The 17,402-nt window shown below is 42.2% G+C and overlaps 1 protein-coding gene across 5 annotated transcripts in view; it reads left to right on the top strand.

The window, feature by feature from the left end:
• The window catches only part of POU2F1 (POU class 2 homeobox 1), a 109,933-nt gene that overhangs the window by 68,292 nt on the left and 24,239 nt on the right, over window positions 1–17,402 (top strand). For 3 of the 5 annotated variants that reach the window (XM_070750183.1, XM_070750186.1, XM_070750185.1), the window contains 4 exons: window positions 9,691–9,744; window positions 11,220–11,339; window positions 14,060–14,239; window positions 16,012–16,138. In XM_070750183.1, the coding sequence (XP_070606284.1) occupies window positions 9,691–9,744; window positions 11,220–11,339; window positions 14,060–14,239; window positions 16,012–16,138 (481 nt within the window). The remainder of the gene's footprint in view (window positions 1–9,690; window positions 9,745–11,219; window positions 11,340–14,059; window positions 14,240–16,011; window positions 16,139–17,402) is intronic. The other 2 variants (XM_070750184.1, XM_070750187.1) reach the window with 1 other exon arrangement.

The raw sequence follows: 17,402 nt of genomic DNA, 5'->3' as shown, positions 1-17,402 counted from the left end.
ACTGTTCTTTTCTGTGTTTCCTAATAGAGTTTCCTTCAGATTGATCTTCCCTCCTAGTGATTTTATGTACATAGCCATACTATTTCCTGTGCAAAACATAGACATTATTTGCCTCAGCTTCCAAGCCCAATTCAGGTATTGTAATCTATGTAACCTACAGCTGATAGTGCTGTAAAAATCGGTTAGATTAATCAAGTTTGGTTATGCTTGATGAGATGTGACTGGCTTAGCCTTATGTCCTATAATGTTCACTAAAAATGAAATGCGATAGAATATTGGGTGTTTGAGGCTAATACAACAAGGCAGTAATACACAAAATGATCAGTGATGATGCTAGGGTATATGCATGTAGGAGATCAAGGAACATGCATGAGAATATACATAATGCTATACATGCATTAATTTTACCAATACATATATTCTAACAATTCAATGATTTTGTCTATACTACATCTAGTGAACACCTTTTCATCTGTACTTCCTCTAGTGAACACCTAAATTAAGGTCATTTAGAATGCACATGAATTTGTCACTGGGCAGTCGGAATAAAAGACTAAATTCAAAAATGTCTTTTGCCATCTATATACTACTAATCTCTTGTGTTTTTGGTTTGTATGTTGGTTTGTTTGTAATATTCAGTTGGTGAAACGGTGCATTATAGCAGTCATTTTCAACCTTTTTTGAGCCGCGGCACACTTTTTACATTTTAAAATCCTGGGGCACACCACCAACCAAAATGACACAAAATGACACCCTAAGACACTCTCCTCTCCTTTTCCATCCGTCTCCTCCCCACCCTTGTGTGTGTATACACACTCTTGAACCATTTCCAAAAACAGGTGAGGGTTGGGGGGGGTTTCTCTCTTATTCTTTGGGTGCTTTTTATCATATGCTTTAAATTAAGAGTCACTTCTCTCTCTTTTGTTTCTCTCTCTTTCCTCTCATTCTCTGTCTCAATCATTTTCTCATTTCTCTTTTTTCCTCCCCTTTTTGCTCATTTCTCTCTCCCTTCCTCTCCTTTTCTCTCTCTCTCTCTTGCTTTCTCTCTGTATCACTCTTGCTTTCTCTGTTTCTCTTTTCTTTCTCTCTCTTGCTTTCTCTCTCTCACTCTCTTTTTCTCTCTCTTTCTCTCTTGCTTTCTTTCTCTTTCTCTCTCTTGCTTTCTTTCTCTCTCTCTCTCTCTCTCAGCAAAAAGTTGCGAGACTGGAACCTGAGCTTCCTTCTTCGCGGCACACCAGGCCATGTTTCACGGCACACTAGTGTGCCACGGCACACTGGTTGAAAAACACCGCATTATAGGACCAACATTTTGGAATCGGCATACCTCAGATGGGCTAACTTACAGCATGCATATAAAATCTGTGGGAATAAAATGTAGGGAAGTTGTGGCAACTTTAGTGTCTATACTGCCACAGTCAGTCCAGTCACATGATAGTGAATTTCAAACATTCACTGTCAGTTTCTTACAAGGAAACCCTGGGGGAAAGTCATCCATAGTTATTCTGACGTTTTGTCTAGGCAATGTAATATTTCTGAAATGATGACCCAATGGGCCACAATTGTCTAGTTAATTATAAAATGTTCAATGATAACAGCTTCTATATAGTTCGGCTATATAGATAAGTTTACTGCAGAACATAGCATAATTTACAATTACAGTGATCCCCTGTTTATTGCGTCCCCAACCATTGCGAACAGGGTACTTCGCTATTTTTCAACCCGGAAGTCAAAATACCATCTACGCATGCGTGCCCGTTTTTTCTATGGGCACGCATGCGTAGATGGCAACCGGGAGATCAGCTGCTGGGCGGCTTCCCTGAGTCTTCCCCCTCTTGCTGGCGTCAGCGAGGAGTTTCCCCACCGCCCACGCAAACTCCTCGCTGCCGCCCGCCCTTCGCCCGCCCACGCCGTTCATTCTCGGCGCTTTCGAGCTGAGTCCGGGAGCGAATTCGCTCCCGGACTCAGCTCGAAAGCGGCGAGAATGAACGGCGTGGACAAGCCGTTCCTTGCCGCTTGCTATCGGCGCTTTCGAGCTGAGTCCGGGAGCGAATTCGCTCCCGGACTCAGCTCAAAAGCGCCGATAGCAAGCGGCAAGGAACGGCTTGTCCACGCCGTTCGTTCTCGGCGCTTTCGAGCTGAGTCCGGGAGCGAATTCGCTCCCGGACTCAGCTCGAAAGCGCCGAGAATGAACGGCGTGGACAAGCCGTTCCTTGCCGCTTGCTATCGGCGCTTTCGAGCTGAGTCCGGGAGCGAATTCGCTCCCGGACTCAGCTCGAAAGCGGCGAGAACGAACGGCGTGGACAAGCCGTTCCTTGCCGCTTGCTATCGGCGCTTTCGAGCTGAGTCCGGGAGCGAATTCGCTCCCGGACTCAGCTCAAAAGCGGCGAGAATGAACGGCGTGGACAAGCCGTTCCTTGCCGCTTGCTATCGGCGCTTTCGAGCTGAGTCCGGGAGCGAATTCGCTCCCGGACTCAGCTCGAAAGCGCCGAGAGCCAGCGCCCCCCGGACTCCCAACCCGGGTTTGGGGGGCTGCTAGGAAGCCCTCCATGCCGGCGGCAAACAGCCGCGCCGCCCCCAATCTTCGGCTCCTCGCTAGCGCTGTGGGAGTAAAAACACCATCTGCACATGCGCAGATGGTGTTTTTACTTCCGCAGCGCTACTTCGCGAAAACCCGCTCGTTGCGGGGGGTCCTGGAACGGAACCCTCGCAACGAGCGGGGGATGTATTCTAATGAGGTTTTTTTAAAAAAAAACAAATGCACCATGTTGAACTTTTCGTTAAAATGGTCTTAAGCATTTTTGCCAATTATGTGTAAGAGAAGTGTATTCATAATTTGACACTACAAAAAAAATGAAACTACAAAAAGTTTTTACCTTCGCCATATCTCTATGACAGCTATGTTACAGTGCTGGTTTGCAAACCTCTCTAATGAATATTATTCTCCGTACTGAAGGAGCGGGTCCAGCAGTCACATGGGGTTGCTCATGTCCAATCCGGTGGAACTGAGCCTAGTGTTAAAAAAGCTTGCTGGATCCGCCCCTTCCCCAGAATTCGCTCAGTTCGCATATCCTGCGGTTGTATTGTGATAGCTCGTTCAACATTCTAACACCTTCCCTTCGATCTTTCCTTCAAAAGTAGTAAGAATTTATCCTTATTTGTTTACTTGCACTAATAGCGCCAGCCGTTTGCGGCTCGGATTTTTTCCTTTGGGAGAAGTTGCGGTTTCGTTTTCCCACGGCTTTTTTGCCGTTTACGATCCCCGCTGCCGCTTGTGGATTCCTTTAATCCTTTGGCCTGGAGGTCTTGGTGCAAGTATTGCTTCATTGATTTAATTATAGTACTATTGTTAAAGGGCTTAAGAAATACCTCCTGCGGAGTGAGACGCTTGTTTCTAGTCTCCTGGACTTAGTCGATCGCTTCCCCTTTAAGAATTCTATTACGGAGCGATTTTTCGGCGCGAAGGCCTTCGCGCCCTTTTTTAATTTAGGCCTCTCGTGTTGGCCTTCTGCCAGCCGCGTAGGCCTTAGTCCACCGCTTGGATCCCGGAGTGGGCTTTGGGACGCTCAGGCTTAATTCTCCACCGGCTAAGCCTCCAACCAGAGTGCCTTGGTTACTTTAGTTAAAGTTTAGGGAGGCTGGCCACGCTGTATTTGGGGACATGAACTCTGGGTTTGCCCAGATTGCCCTCAAGTCTCAGCAGCTCCGAGGCCTAGGAGCAGGATCCATTCCTCTTGGGAAGTCTTTGAAATTCTTCTCCCTAATTATTCAGTTATTTGGCTCAGCCTTGTCTTCTGTTAATTGTCAGACTATGGCTACTTTTCCCAAGAGAGGCACCACTCAAGGTCCCAGAGAGGCCAGGCCTACAGGCGATGAGATTACCAGTATCCCCCAGGCCTCGACCTCCTCTTCTTCAGGGGCCCGCCCCTCGACCAAAGTCACCAGGGCTGAGAAGAGAAGGGACCAAGCCCTACAAAAAATCCATGACAAATCAGCAAAGCGTTTGAAAGTACAGGCCCAAGTACTCAGTAGTCATGACCCCCCAGAGGCTTCTAATCTGCCTTCTTCTGGGGTCACTGTGTTATCTCTGGATGAGCCAAACCTAGACAGACCCCAACCTAACCTATGGGGAGTAGGTCCAGAGGAACCAGATATTATTGAAGATTCCCCCCAGCCAGGATCCTCCCAGGCCTTCAGGGATTCTTCTGCCATTCCTGCTGATATTTCTAGTTTACCTCCTGAATTCCAATCTATTTTTTCTGTGTTATCCAAGGCCATTGATGCTAAACTCTCTACCATCAATGCGCTCCCCTTACCTCCTCCACCTCCTCGTCCCTCCCGCCCCTTGGGTTCTTCCCCATCGGTTAGAGCTCCTATTCAGGATTAATCAGATTCCTCTCAGGACGAATACGAGGATATGGAGGAGGATGAGGACCCCTTTCAAGGCCTCTCAGATGATGAGGAATCCCAAATAAAGGTTCCTTCTCCAATTACTATTTTTCCCTCTCAATTGTTCAAATCTCTCCTTCTCAAAGCTAGAATTTCTACGGGATTGGCGGCCCAGGAGAAACAGGCCTCCACATCCACTGATCCCCCGGAGGAGAATTTACCTTACTTCACAGAGGAACAGGAGGATAACGAGGTAATTCCTATGCCTAAATTGTTTAAAGATGCCTTACTTAAGCAGTGGGATTTTCCAGCCTCTGGGCTTAATCCCACAACCAAGGACAAAAAGTTGTACAGACTCTCCTCTTCCTATGAGGAGCTCCTATCCTTCCCTAAACCGGATGAACCTGTCAAGATCCTTCACTCGGCGGCTGCTGTGCCAGGCGAAGCAGAGGAAGTCCTCCGCCCAGAGGACAAGCGGATTGAACAGATGCTCAAAAGAGGATTCACCGCAGATTCCTGGGCCATTAAAAGTTCTGCAGCGGCTTCCTTTTTCTCCAGAGCCATGCTTCTATGGCTTCGCCAACTTCAACAGCATATTCCTCCCGATGACTTGAGGGGTCAACAAGACTTCAACAAGGTATTTGCAGCTGCTCAGTACGTGGCTGATGCCACTTTACAATCTACTAGATTTTCTGCTAAGTCTATTGCAGCTTCTACAACGGCAAGAAGACTCCTATGGCTTCGCCCTTGGCAAGCAGGAGTACGTCAGAAATGGCAGTTATCTCTGGGACCCTTAAAGCGCGACCTTCTTTTCGGGGATCTTCTGGATCCACTCCTCACGGAAACCACGGACAAGAAGAAAGTATTGGGTCCAACCACCAAAAAGGCCACCAAAACGCAGTCCTTTCGTCGCCCAGGGCGTCAACAAGATCAAGCGGCTTCCTATCAGAGATCTCCAGGTCAGTATTCCCCCCGCTTTCGTTCCCAAGGTAGGAACTCCAGGGGCAGAGGTTTTCGATTCCAAAGGGGAGCGTCCTCTAACAGGGCTTCAAAAAAACCTAGATGGTAGTTTTTCCTCGATTCCCATAGGTGGCCGCCTAGCCTATTTCGCCTCTAATTGGCGTCTCACCTCCAAGGACCCCTGGGTCATTGACACTGTTCAAAAAGGCCTTCTTTTAGAATTTACTTCTCCCCCCCCTAAACGTTTTATTTCCTGCCCTTCTCCCAGGTCCTCCTCAGATTGTAACCGTATGGAGGAGGCCATTTCCCACTTATTGTCCATCAGAGCCATTCAACCGGTTCCCCCCGGTCAGAAGGGTCTAGGTTTTTATTCCATCCTATTTATGGTTCCAAAATCCTCCGGAGGTTGGAGAGCTATTTTGGATTTAAAGAAGCTGAACCTATTCATCAAATATAGGAAGTTTAAGATGCACTCCTTATCATCCATTTTGGCCGCTATCCACCCGGGAGATTTCATGGTCTCTTTAGACCTCACTGAGGCCTACCTCCATATTCCTATAGCCAAATGCCACAGAAAATTTTTACGTTTCTCTTTTCAGGGCAGGCATTTCCAGTATAGGGCGATGCCATTTGGCCTTTCCTCGGCCCCTCGGGTCTTTACAAAGCTCTTGGGGTCCCTGGCGGCCTATATCCGGGCGTCACCCATCCACATTTTATGTTACCTTGATGATATTTTGGTTCATGGGAACTCCCTAGAGAAAGTGAAAACAGACCTTTCTGTCACCATGTCAGTTCTACAGGACCATGGATTTTCCATCAACTTTGACAAAAGTCATCTCCAACCTTCCACATCCATTTTGCACCTGGGATCCATTATTAATTCAGAATCCTCCCAGGTCTTTCTCTCTCCTGAGAGAAAAATCAGTATAGGGGAGTTAATTTCACGCATTTTATCTCAACCTTCAGTTTCCATAGTATCCCTGTCTTCCCTTTTGGGGAAAATGGTGTCATGCATAGGCATCATTCCTTGGGCTCGCCTTCATGCTAGGGAACTACAGTGGCTCCTATTACCCTTTCAGAGATCGGGGCACAGCAACTCAAGTCGTCGCATTGTCATCCCTCCAATTGTTCGCAGATCCTTCAAGTGGTGGAAGTCTCCGGCCATGGACAAAGGATCCCCGTTCAGGTGCCCGGATCAATTTGTCATCACCACAGATGCCAGTCTATCGGGATGGGGCGCCCACGCCCAGGGGATGATAGCCCAGGGCACGTGGTCCCCGGAGGAAGCTTCCAAGCCAATCAATTGGCTAGAGTTAAGAGCCGTATCCCTGGCTCTGAAGCAATTCTCTCCTCGCATTCCCAACCGGCACGTTCTCATTCTCACCGACAACATTGCCACAAAAAGCCATATCTGCAGACAGGGGGGCACGAGATCCAAGGCCCTCATGAGGGAGGCCCTCAAGTTAGGCCTTTGGGCGGAAAAACATCTTCGGTCGCTCCTAGCCGACCACATCTCGGGGAGCCTCAACGTCCAGGCGGATTGGCTATCTCGAGCAACGATAGACCCAGGAGAGTGGAACCTCCATCAAGACCTGTTCCATCAAATCAGCCTCAGATTCGGCCTACCAGTTCTGGATCTCTTCGCGACCAATGCGAACGCCCAACTCCCTCGCTTTTTTTCCAGATTTCCATCCCCGGGAGCGGAAGCAATCAATGCCCTCCGGAGCCCATGGCCTCCAGGCCTACTTTACGCATTCCCTCCAATTCCAATTCTCCCGGACGTGATTCACAAGGTCCTCACCGAGAGGGCCCGAGTAATCCTAATCGCCCCTCATTGGCCCCGCCGGCCCTGGTTCGCAGATCTCCAACAGTTGTCCGTCCAGGACCCTTGGCGACTCCCCGTTTCGGGGGATATGCTGCGGCAGGGGGCCTCATTCCATCCAGACCCGGAGTGGTTCCACCTCACCGCCTGGCTGTTATCAGGAGATACTTAGAACTGCGTGGCCACGACCCCGATACAGTGGAGGTCATTTTAAAGGCCAGAAGGGGTTCGACCAATCGAATCTACGACCATACGTGGTCCAAGTTTCACCAGTGGTGTCTACAGGAAGGCCTCTCTCCCCTGTGCATCCCCATACACAGGATCATTTCCTTCCTTATGCAAGGTTTCCATCAAGGGCTTTCCACCAGCACCCTCCGGCGTCATCTGGCGGCCATTTCCTCTGTCCTAGCGGGGCCCCGCAGACAGCCTCTCCGTTCCTTTCCAGAAGTTCAGGAATTCCTCAAGGGTATAGCCAACCTCAGACCTTCCAAGGTACACAGGTATCCATCCTGGGATTTGCCACGGGTTCTCCATTCCCTCACGCAGGCACCATACGAACCCCTAAAATCAGCGTCCCTCAGGTACCTATCCTTTAAAGTAGCATTCCTGGTGGCTATTACCTCTGCCCGACGCATTTCGGAGCTGGCTGCTCTCTCAATCAGGCAGGACCTCTGCCAATTCCATCAGGACAAGGTAGTCTTGCGACTGGACCCCACCTTCTTACCCAAGGTCAGTTCCATGTTCCACAGAACCCAGGATATTGTCTTACCTTCCTTCTGTCTCCAACGGGACCATCCCTTGGCAATTAGATGGCACACCCTGGATCTCATTAGAGCGCTGAGGATCTATATCCAACGCACAGGACCCTTTCGGAGGTCAGAAGCACTTTTTATAGCCTATCACCCCAGAGTCATGGGTGCCAAAGTGTCTTCAACAGTGATTGGCCGTTGGATCAGAGGGACTATATCTAAGGCCTACGAGTCGGCCTCCCTTTCAGTTCCAAGGAACATCACAGCGCATTCCACCAGGAGCGCAGCCACCTCGGCCGCTTGGGCGACTCAAGCCCCGTTGGAGGAGGTCTGCAAAGCAGCCACTTGGGCCTCGCCAAATTCCTTCATCAGGCACTACAAGATTGACTCTTACGCTTCAGCGGACGCTGCCTTCGGCAGAAGGGTACTCCAATCCGTTATCTCTCACGATAGCAATCTAATCCCACCCTAGGGACCATCTATTGGGTATGTCCCATGTGACTGCTGGACCCGCTCCTTCAGTACGGAGAATAGGCGTTGATTGCTTACCTGAACGCCTCTTCTCGTACGGTGAGCGGGTACAGCAGTCACTTCCCGCCCTTGTATGTGTCTTCTTTACCTTCCTATAACCTTTCTTCCTCTAACAATGAGAGTTGAACACTACAGAGCTTCACAGCTGAGCCTAGTCTATGGATTCGCGAATTCTGGGGAAGGGGCGGATCCAGCAAGCTTTTTTAACACTAGGCTCAGTTCCACCGGATTGGACATGAGCAACCCCATGTGACTGCTGTACCCGCTCACCGTACGAGAAGAGGCGTTCAGGTAAGCAATCAACGCCTATTCTATCTCGTAATATTAGTGAAGAGAGAGAGATTAAACTGGATGTTGGCACTGCTGATAGAAGCTTTTTTTACAGGATAATTACTTGTTTGGTGACAGATGGCATGCTTATACTTTTGTGGAATCCAACCCAGAAATGTGGGGAAAGTATGGAAAGTTGGAAGAGTATTTGCTTATAGACTATAACTAACTTATTTATTTCTCATATTTACATATATGCTATCTGAATAATAACTTGTGTGTGTGTGTGTATGTGCGTCTGTCTGTCTCTCTATATCTATCTATCTATCTGTTCCCAGAGCTATGCTGTAGTTCAAGTGTACAGGAAAATTCATATCCTTTATAATTTGGAAATTGGTGTTCTTATAAAAATGATACACAACATGGTCGAAACCTCTACTTTAAAATATTGTTAAGATTCTGTACAAGGATGCCCTAGTCTCTTTGAGAAGAACATTTTAAAATTTTCCATTGGAGTGATTTTTAACCTATAAAGAATGCATCACCATTCACAAATCTAGATTTGCACAATATACCGAAATCTGAAGAAATGTAACATTTGGTGAGATGCATATTATCTATGATTCTCTGTTCCACAAATTTCTAATGAACTTTTAATGAGATTCTAATTTTGATTGCTTCATAAAAAATGCTGTTTTGATTTAGTCAGCTCTTAAACCTTTCCAAATCAGTTCAATTCTGCAATGGGATTCAGCCTCCTAGCAAATTTCCCTCATTACGATTTCATCTCAATGTAGTTTTCTTGGCAATACTGCCAATGCATTCTGCTAACTATAATATTTTTATTAACCTATCAAGATATAGACTTTGAGGTTTAAGTAGTATTTAAGACCTAATACATGTATTTTTCAAACTAGGAAACTTTGCAACCATTTTACTGAAACTATTTATAAAAATGATTTTTTTTAATAGGTTCAGCTTCCTGGATCAAGTTTACAAGCTGCTGCCCAATCCTTAAATGTACAGGTAGGAATTGCTATAAATTTCTCATCTTTCTCAGTTCATTTAGTTAAAATATGAATAGTGTGACACAATAATTGTTAACCTGGGTGTTCAACAGTAATTAATGCTGTTAAAACTATTAAAAAGAGCTCCATATTATGGAAGTGGATATCATCATCATCACCACCACCACCATCATTTTATCCTACTTTTTTAATATATCATTTTGGAAAGTTATACAATGTTGGAGAAAATACATTTATTTTCAATAGTTGAATCTAGAACTTGTTCATTTCTATCAAGGATATATAGCTGACTGAAAAAGCTTTGTGTATTGTATGATACTACACCAAATTGTGATCCTCTGATTCTTATTATTAAGATATTCAAGCAATATATTAAGAAGGGAAAGGAATACAACAAATATATTTTGAATTGGTTTCATTATAAGAATGCTAAGGACCGAAGACTATTTTTGAAGCCCTCTACAACACACATCTAGTTACAAATTATGCTTCTGAAAGGAGTAGGAAAAGTGACCTTCTTCTGTAAAAAAGAGGCTGAACATTGACTTGGTTGCTATGGTAATTTTTCAATCCCAGAGAGAGATGTTGGCAAACAGGCTATATCTCCAGTGCAGAATGTTTACAGTCCTGTGCTGTAATTATCTCTCAATGACTGGCAGAATTAATCAGAGCCTCTATGTTAATTAGCCTGCTCTGCGGTCCCTAAAACAGGTGGTGGGAAATATGCAAATCTATGCAGAATTTTAATGTTCTCCATAAGCGATTTTAATTAGCATAAACCCCTCTTTGGGCTTTTTTCCCCATCTTTCTTTTGCTTTCTTGCTTGCATTTCCTACCTTGTGGCTACATATTAATTTGTTTTTCTATAAAATAGCTTAAATATGTAAACTGAGCTGATTAGAAATAATATTTGTATTCTGAGAGTTGGTTTTCTTTCCCTTGGTACTTTTTGATGCACAAACATTTTGGTATCTTGCTTAAATTGAATGCCATATTGATAAAATGGATACATGGAAATTGCGATCCTGTGGTCCAAACCTTCAGTGTATTAATATTGGTTTTCCCAGTTATTAATAGGGTTGGGCAATGTCACATACTTGGTGAAGGTGTGCATCAGTAACATTACATTAACTAGGAAAGTTTGGAAACTTTAGCAGCACTAATTAATGTATTGGTTTAAACCAATGAATAAGTGATAGGGAGATAATAAATCAAGAGGTTTTATGTTTTCAACATATTCTTTTCTATCCAACTATGAAAATAACCTGAAATTACTGCTCTTTTCTTTTGTTCCAAATATTTTGTTTTTTACTGGTGCAAAAAATAGATACAGCCCATTTATTATCTATGCTTACTTATAAAAAGAATAAACTTTTAATTTCATAGTCAATGAACAGGGAAAACAGTATAATTTTTTTTTGTCCACCCTAATAACTGCTGTGTTCTACAAAGTTTGTATTTTTCTTTCTCTAGTCTAAATCTAATGAAGAATCTGGGGACACTCAGCAGCCAAGCCAGCCTTCACAGCAGCCTTCAATTCAGGCGGCCATTCCGCAAACACAGCTTATGTTGGCTGGAGGGCAGATAACTGGGGTAAGATCAGCTGTAGTGAATGAGAATGAGCTACCTTCTCAAGTTGTGGTATTAGCCAAACAACCCATAAAAGGATAATGAAGTTATCCCAGTGAATCTGCATTTATCAATATTATGCATTCCTGCAAATCTCTTGACAAGGTGATAAAACTGAGATTGTTTTGATTTTCCTGATAATTACTCTATGTAAACAGAGAAAGTACAAAAAGTCTTTTTGCTGTTTCTTATAAATATTGCATTTTCATATGACATTCTGGATTCTAAGTCTTTTGATCTCTAAGCCCAACATGTTTAAGTTTCACACTTTTAGTTTTATATGTGGTGGCAATAGTTGTCATTGCTGGCTATGACAATAAAGAGATTAGGATTGCTCCCACCCTCCTTGCCTTTCGCTCCTTAAAACCCACCTCTGCTGTCAGGCATGGCGAAATTGATTCCCCTGGGCTGTTTCCGTTTTATGTATGGTTTGTCTGAGATGCATGACTGTTTTTTATATTAAGGGGTTTAAATTTGTGTTTAACTATTGGATTTGTACTGTTTTCTTGTTGTGAGCCGCTCTGAGTCTTCGGAGAGGAGTGGCATACAAATCTAATTATTTAATAATAATAATTATTATTATTATTATTATTATTATTATTCTGTGTTAGCAAATACTTCAGAAGAAAAGGATTCAGGGGTAGTGATTTCTGACAGTCTCAAAATGGGTGAACAGTGCAGTCAGGCGGTAGGGAAAGCAAGTAGGATGCTTGGCTGCATAGCTAGAGGTATAACAAGCAGGAAGATGGAAATTATGATCCCGCTATATAGAATGCTGGTGAGACCACATTTGGAATACTGTGTTCAGTTCTGGAGACCTCACCTACAAAAAGATATTGACAAAATTGAACGGGTCCAAAGACGGGCTACAAGAATGGTGGAAGGTCTTAAGCATAAAACGTATCAGGAAAGACTTAATGAACTCAATCTGTATAGTCTGGAGGACAGAAGGAAAAGGGGGGGACATGATCGAAATATTTAAATATATTAAAGGGTTAAATAAGGTCCAGGAGGGAAGTGTTTTTAATAGGAAAGTGAACACAAGAACAAGGGGACACAATCTGAAGTTAGTTGGGGGAAAGATCAAAAGCAACATGAGAAAATATTATTTTACTGAAAGAGTAGTAGATCCTTGGAACAAACTTCCAGCAGATGTGGTAGATAAATCCACAGTAACTGAATTTAAACATGCCTGGGATAAACATATATCCATCCTAAGATAAAATACAGAAAATAGTATAAGGGCAGACTAGATGGACCAGGAGGTCTTTTTCTGCCGTCAGACTTCTATGTTTCTATAATAATAATAATAATAATAATAATAATAATAATAATAATAATAATAATAATATATTTACATAAATATAAATACATTTGAAATCTAAACAAGGCAGCGCTATTACAAGTATTATTGATTATAGATATACATAATTTCAACGAAACCTCTTATTCTAAACTGTTAGTAGATTTTTACTACTACTACTCTTCTGAAACATAAATTTTAGAAGATAAGCAATTTGTGATGAAATCAGTAGCACTGTAGAAACTGCAATGTTTGAAATGAGAAATGTATTGGTGTCTCTGAAGTCACAATGAAATCACTCTCATATTCATGAATATTTAAGATTCATCCTAAAGTGTAACTTTGATTACATGTTTTGGTTTGTTGACATTCTCTTTTTCATATAGAAAAAATGAACCCTTAGATTAACATTTTAAAAGTTGGCATGAGATGAAAAGCTCTTTCTATAGACTTTTCGTTTGAGCTGTTTATACATTTTTCAATTGAGAAAATGTAGCCATAACAATAGCAAAATAACATATAAATCACCACAATTTTACTGTAATCTGAGTATCATTCTTTAAGGCTTATGATAAGATTATGTGTGAATGTTTGCATGGACCTAATCAGCATCCTTCAGGCTTATTGAAATGCTGTCTGGGTCATATTGCTGAAATGTTCTTGCTTATAATATAGGGAATGGATCCAGGTCTTTGAATCTAGCAGCTCTCTCATTACAGAAACTGGGAAGGATATTAATGTGTCAGAGGGAGTTCGATGCCACCTGTTTCATAGAGATAATGCATGTTTGGAAACTGGCAGAGATGTCAACTTACCAGCTCAATGTTATCAAAACAAAAAGACAGACGGGAGAGGGGGTGTCTTGGAAAGGAACAAATGGTGCACATGTTCCTCATCTATATCTTAAGGCATAATGGGGACGGTGGAACATGGCAGGGATTCATACTAATATGAAGCAGCTGGAGTATTATCAGTTGTTTGGTAACCACAGCCAGTATTGCTATTTTTCATTCATCTGCCTAATCGCTTGTGCTACTGGTGGATGTAAATTTCCTTTCAAAGCCTGTCAATGATGGCTTGTTCTTTTTGCTTGCTATTTCCTCTCAGTGCTGTTTCTCTCCACTGCTTGCTTGCTAATTACCTTTTCCACATTAATCTTGAAGAGGAGTCATAGAGAATCTTGCTTCTGTGATCTCAGCCATATGAGTGGTCACAAGCACATGCCAGCACCATTTGGGTGATGTAATAGCTTTTTTTTTTAACTGCAGCAAAAAATATAAAATAACTTATCTAATAAAAACTTCTCAGAGATTAACAATGGTACTTAAGAATATGGCTTTTCCTTTCTTTTATTAACGGATGTCCTAAAACTTGTTTCCAGCTTACGTTAACACCAGCCCAGCAGCAATTATTACTACAACAGGCACAGGCACAGTTGCTGGCAGCTGCAGTGCAGCATTCAGCCAGTCAGCAGCACAATGCTGCAGGGGCCACCATCTCAGCTTCTGCTGCAACGCCCATGACACAGATTCCTCTATCTCAGCCGATACAAATTGCACAGGTGAGGTTCAAACTATCAATGGCTTTAGTTGGCCAAATATTCTCTTGTTGTTCACAGAACAGCTGAAGTTTAACTCCATTATATATCTCTTGTGAGAATGTCTTGGGTACCCAGTAGCTGCTGTGCCATATCCTTGATGCAGAAAGTGTGTAACTTTTTTAATCTATCACTGTTCAATTCAGGAAGGAAGGATTTTTTTTTTTAAGTAGAAAGTGAGAGGACGAAGTCTAGTTGATAAGGCTGAATTGTGGAATCAGCAAAGCAAAACTTCATATCCAAATCTTCATATAACCTCTAGAACAGGGGTTTTCAATCTCTGAGCTGTGAACCATTAGGAACTGGGCCACCATGTAGCGGATGGGCATGTACACATGCAGAGATCCATTTGTGTGAACAAAATGCATATCACGAATGGAGCTTCACGTGTAAGCACGCATGTCTGCCATGCACAAAGAACTATCTCCTCTCTTTCCTGCCAGGCTATCAAGCTAGAAAGGTTGGGGACCACAGCTCTAGAACCTTTTACACTGCAGACTGAAGAAAATTATTTCATCATTTCCTTTATCATTAACAACACGGCTTTTCTTATTTGAATTTCTATTATAACTTACCACTAAATGACTATTTCTTGGAATAGATTTAGTCATTGCAAGCAATCATTTAGGAGATCATCCAAATGGCACATAGATCATTAAGTCAAAATCCTTGTGCTGAGTATAGGAATCAAATTAATTCATCAGTGGCAAATGGTAAAACAGCATCAGCCTCTACCTAAACATATCTAGTAAAGGGAAGACCATTAATATTATTAGGGAACTGCTCTTATTGTTGTAAAAGTTTGGCCTTGACCATTAATTTTCGTGAGATTTTCAAATGATATAAAGCCATTAAGCAGATCTTTAAAAATTATGTAGTGAGGTTTCTTGCCTTCTGTCTAGCTTCTGTTATTAATATTGTTGTGTAACTAGTATATGATAGACTGATGGATAATATAAATAACAAAGCACTTGTTAGCATATCATAAAATAATATGTTTTCACCATTCTGCTTGTTGAGTAATTTGTTACTTCTGATTTACCAATGTTTCAGTGATCATCACATCAATCCATCAGTACAATTCCCAGTATTTATTTTTTTAACATAGAAAAAACAGTAAACATAATTATGATGATGAATTGGTCCTGGCCATCTACAAAATGTGCATTGCTTCATTTATATTTAATCCCTTTCCTCATGCATAAATGGGGAAATCCTGCACATTTTGGTAGCTAGAGAGGAGAAACGGTAATAGAGGCAGAATCTTTTTCCCTTCTAAAAATGTCATCTGCTTGCACAGAAGTAGGACATTAAAAAAGACAGATCTTCCTGTTATTAAAGGCTGCTGCAGAAAAATCTCAGTAGGGTCTGCCTTTTTCATGAATCAATTGACCGATGAGAATAAAAATGGCTTTTCTCTTGCTGTTTCACAACTTTCCTATGAGCAAGGGACAGGTACAGAGACTAAAAGAGCCAGCCTGAAGCATCAGCACTTGCTGTTAAGGATTTTTGTTAAGAACATGAAAGCAAATCTGAAAACTTCAAAAGTATTTCAGTGGGTGATAAAATTTGTTTTATCACATATTGTTCCATATATATCCTTCAGTGGTGTATGTAAGTACATTGTGTTCAGGGAACAAGATGTTTGGAGTCCTTCCTTTGGCTTTATTTTATTCTAAAAAGGAAAAGGAGAAGATGCTTAGTTTTGGAGATCTCATATGTTTTCCTTCTTGAAGGATCTGCAGCATCTACAGCAGCTCCAGCAACAAAATCTCAATCTGCAACAGTTTGTCTTGGTGCATCCAACAACCAACTTGCAACCAGCACAGTTCATCATCTCACAAACACCGCAGGGGCAGCAGGGTAAGCAATACATTTCTGAGATGATCTTTTAGAGTTTTCCATATAGCAAATTCCTGTATTTTTGAAACTCTGCTTTTTAAAAAAAATGGTTACAGCCATGCTTTTTGGGGGGGAAGAAAACAAAGCTGTTACATTGGAACCATCTGACTGACACTGCAACATATTTAGTTAATAGGAGTTGGAGTTCCAGTGTGAACCAGACCCCGTACTACATGTTATATAAAAAGAGACCTAATTTAAAACATCTGAGGATTTTTGGTTCTTTTGCCCGTGTTTTTATTCCTGAAGAGAAACATTTGAAGGGGCAGCCTAGATGGCAAAAACTTGGAAAGGTAATTATTTCCAGGAATGTAAATTTTGAAAATTATCCATGATGGGACAAAATACTTTCAAATAAGGAGGCATATTTAGAACAAACCACGTTAGTTAATGGTGGTCATGATGATGTAGTAAGTTCTTCCAGGATTCAGAGTCAGGTTAAGCAAGAGAATGAGGAAGAACAAATGTTAGAGCCTATAGAAACCTTAGAGATTAGTGAGGATAGAGAAATGTTGTCTAGAAATGAAGAAAGAGTTTTATCTAGGAGCTCTGAAAGATCTAACATAGGTAAGCCACCTGAAAGATTTGGATACGTGCAAGGAGTATATGTATTTAACACTTTAGGTAAGCCACAGAATGATGCAGAAATGTTAAAGAGTCCATCACTACAGGTAAATAAATAGAAACAGGTAAAAAGGGAAAGAGTAGTTAACAATGTTAGTTTGTTAAAAGAGCAAAGAGAAACTGGATGTAAATGTATGTATTCACAAAAAGGGATTATGGACAAAATCGGTTAGCATTTGTTGTTTTAAGGACAAAGATATATTGGTGTTATGTAACCAAGAATGTGAATTATAAGTGCACATAAAGATATAGGTTTGAGTAATGGAGTTGTAAACCAAAAATGTAAATTACAAATGTATGAATTGTGGATTCATGAATGCAATGTATGGTTAATTGATATGTGAACATGGATTTGTATAAGACAGAGAAATGATGGAATATTTGTATGCGTCTGCAATATTGGAATATTAGAAGGGGTGTTAGGATCAGCTAGTGTAATACAGTTGTATCTCTACTTAAGAACTTTATTCGTTCCGTGACCAGGTTCTTAAGTAGAAAAGTTTGTAAGTAGAAGCAATTTTTCCCATAGGAATCAATGTAAAAGCAAATAATGTGTGCAAAACCATTAGGAAAGAAATAAAAGTTTGGAATTTGGGTGGGA

Source organism: Erythrolamprus reginae, chromosome 4 (genome assembly GCF_031021105.1).
Source record: "Erythrolamprus reginae isolate rEryReg1 chromosome 4, rEryReg1.hap1, whole genome shotgun sequence".
Taxonomy (NCBI): domain Eukaryota; kingdom Metazoa; phylum Chordata; class Lepidosauria; order Squamata; family Dipsadidae; genus Erythrolamprus; species Erythrolamprus reginae.
The sequence above is the reverse complement of the archived record's forward strand: the minus strand, read 5'-3'. Positions and strand labels throughout refer to the sequence as shown.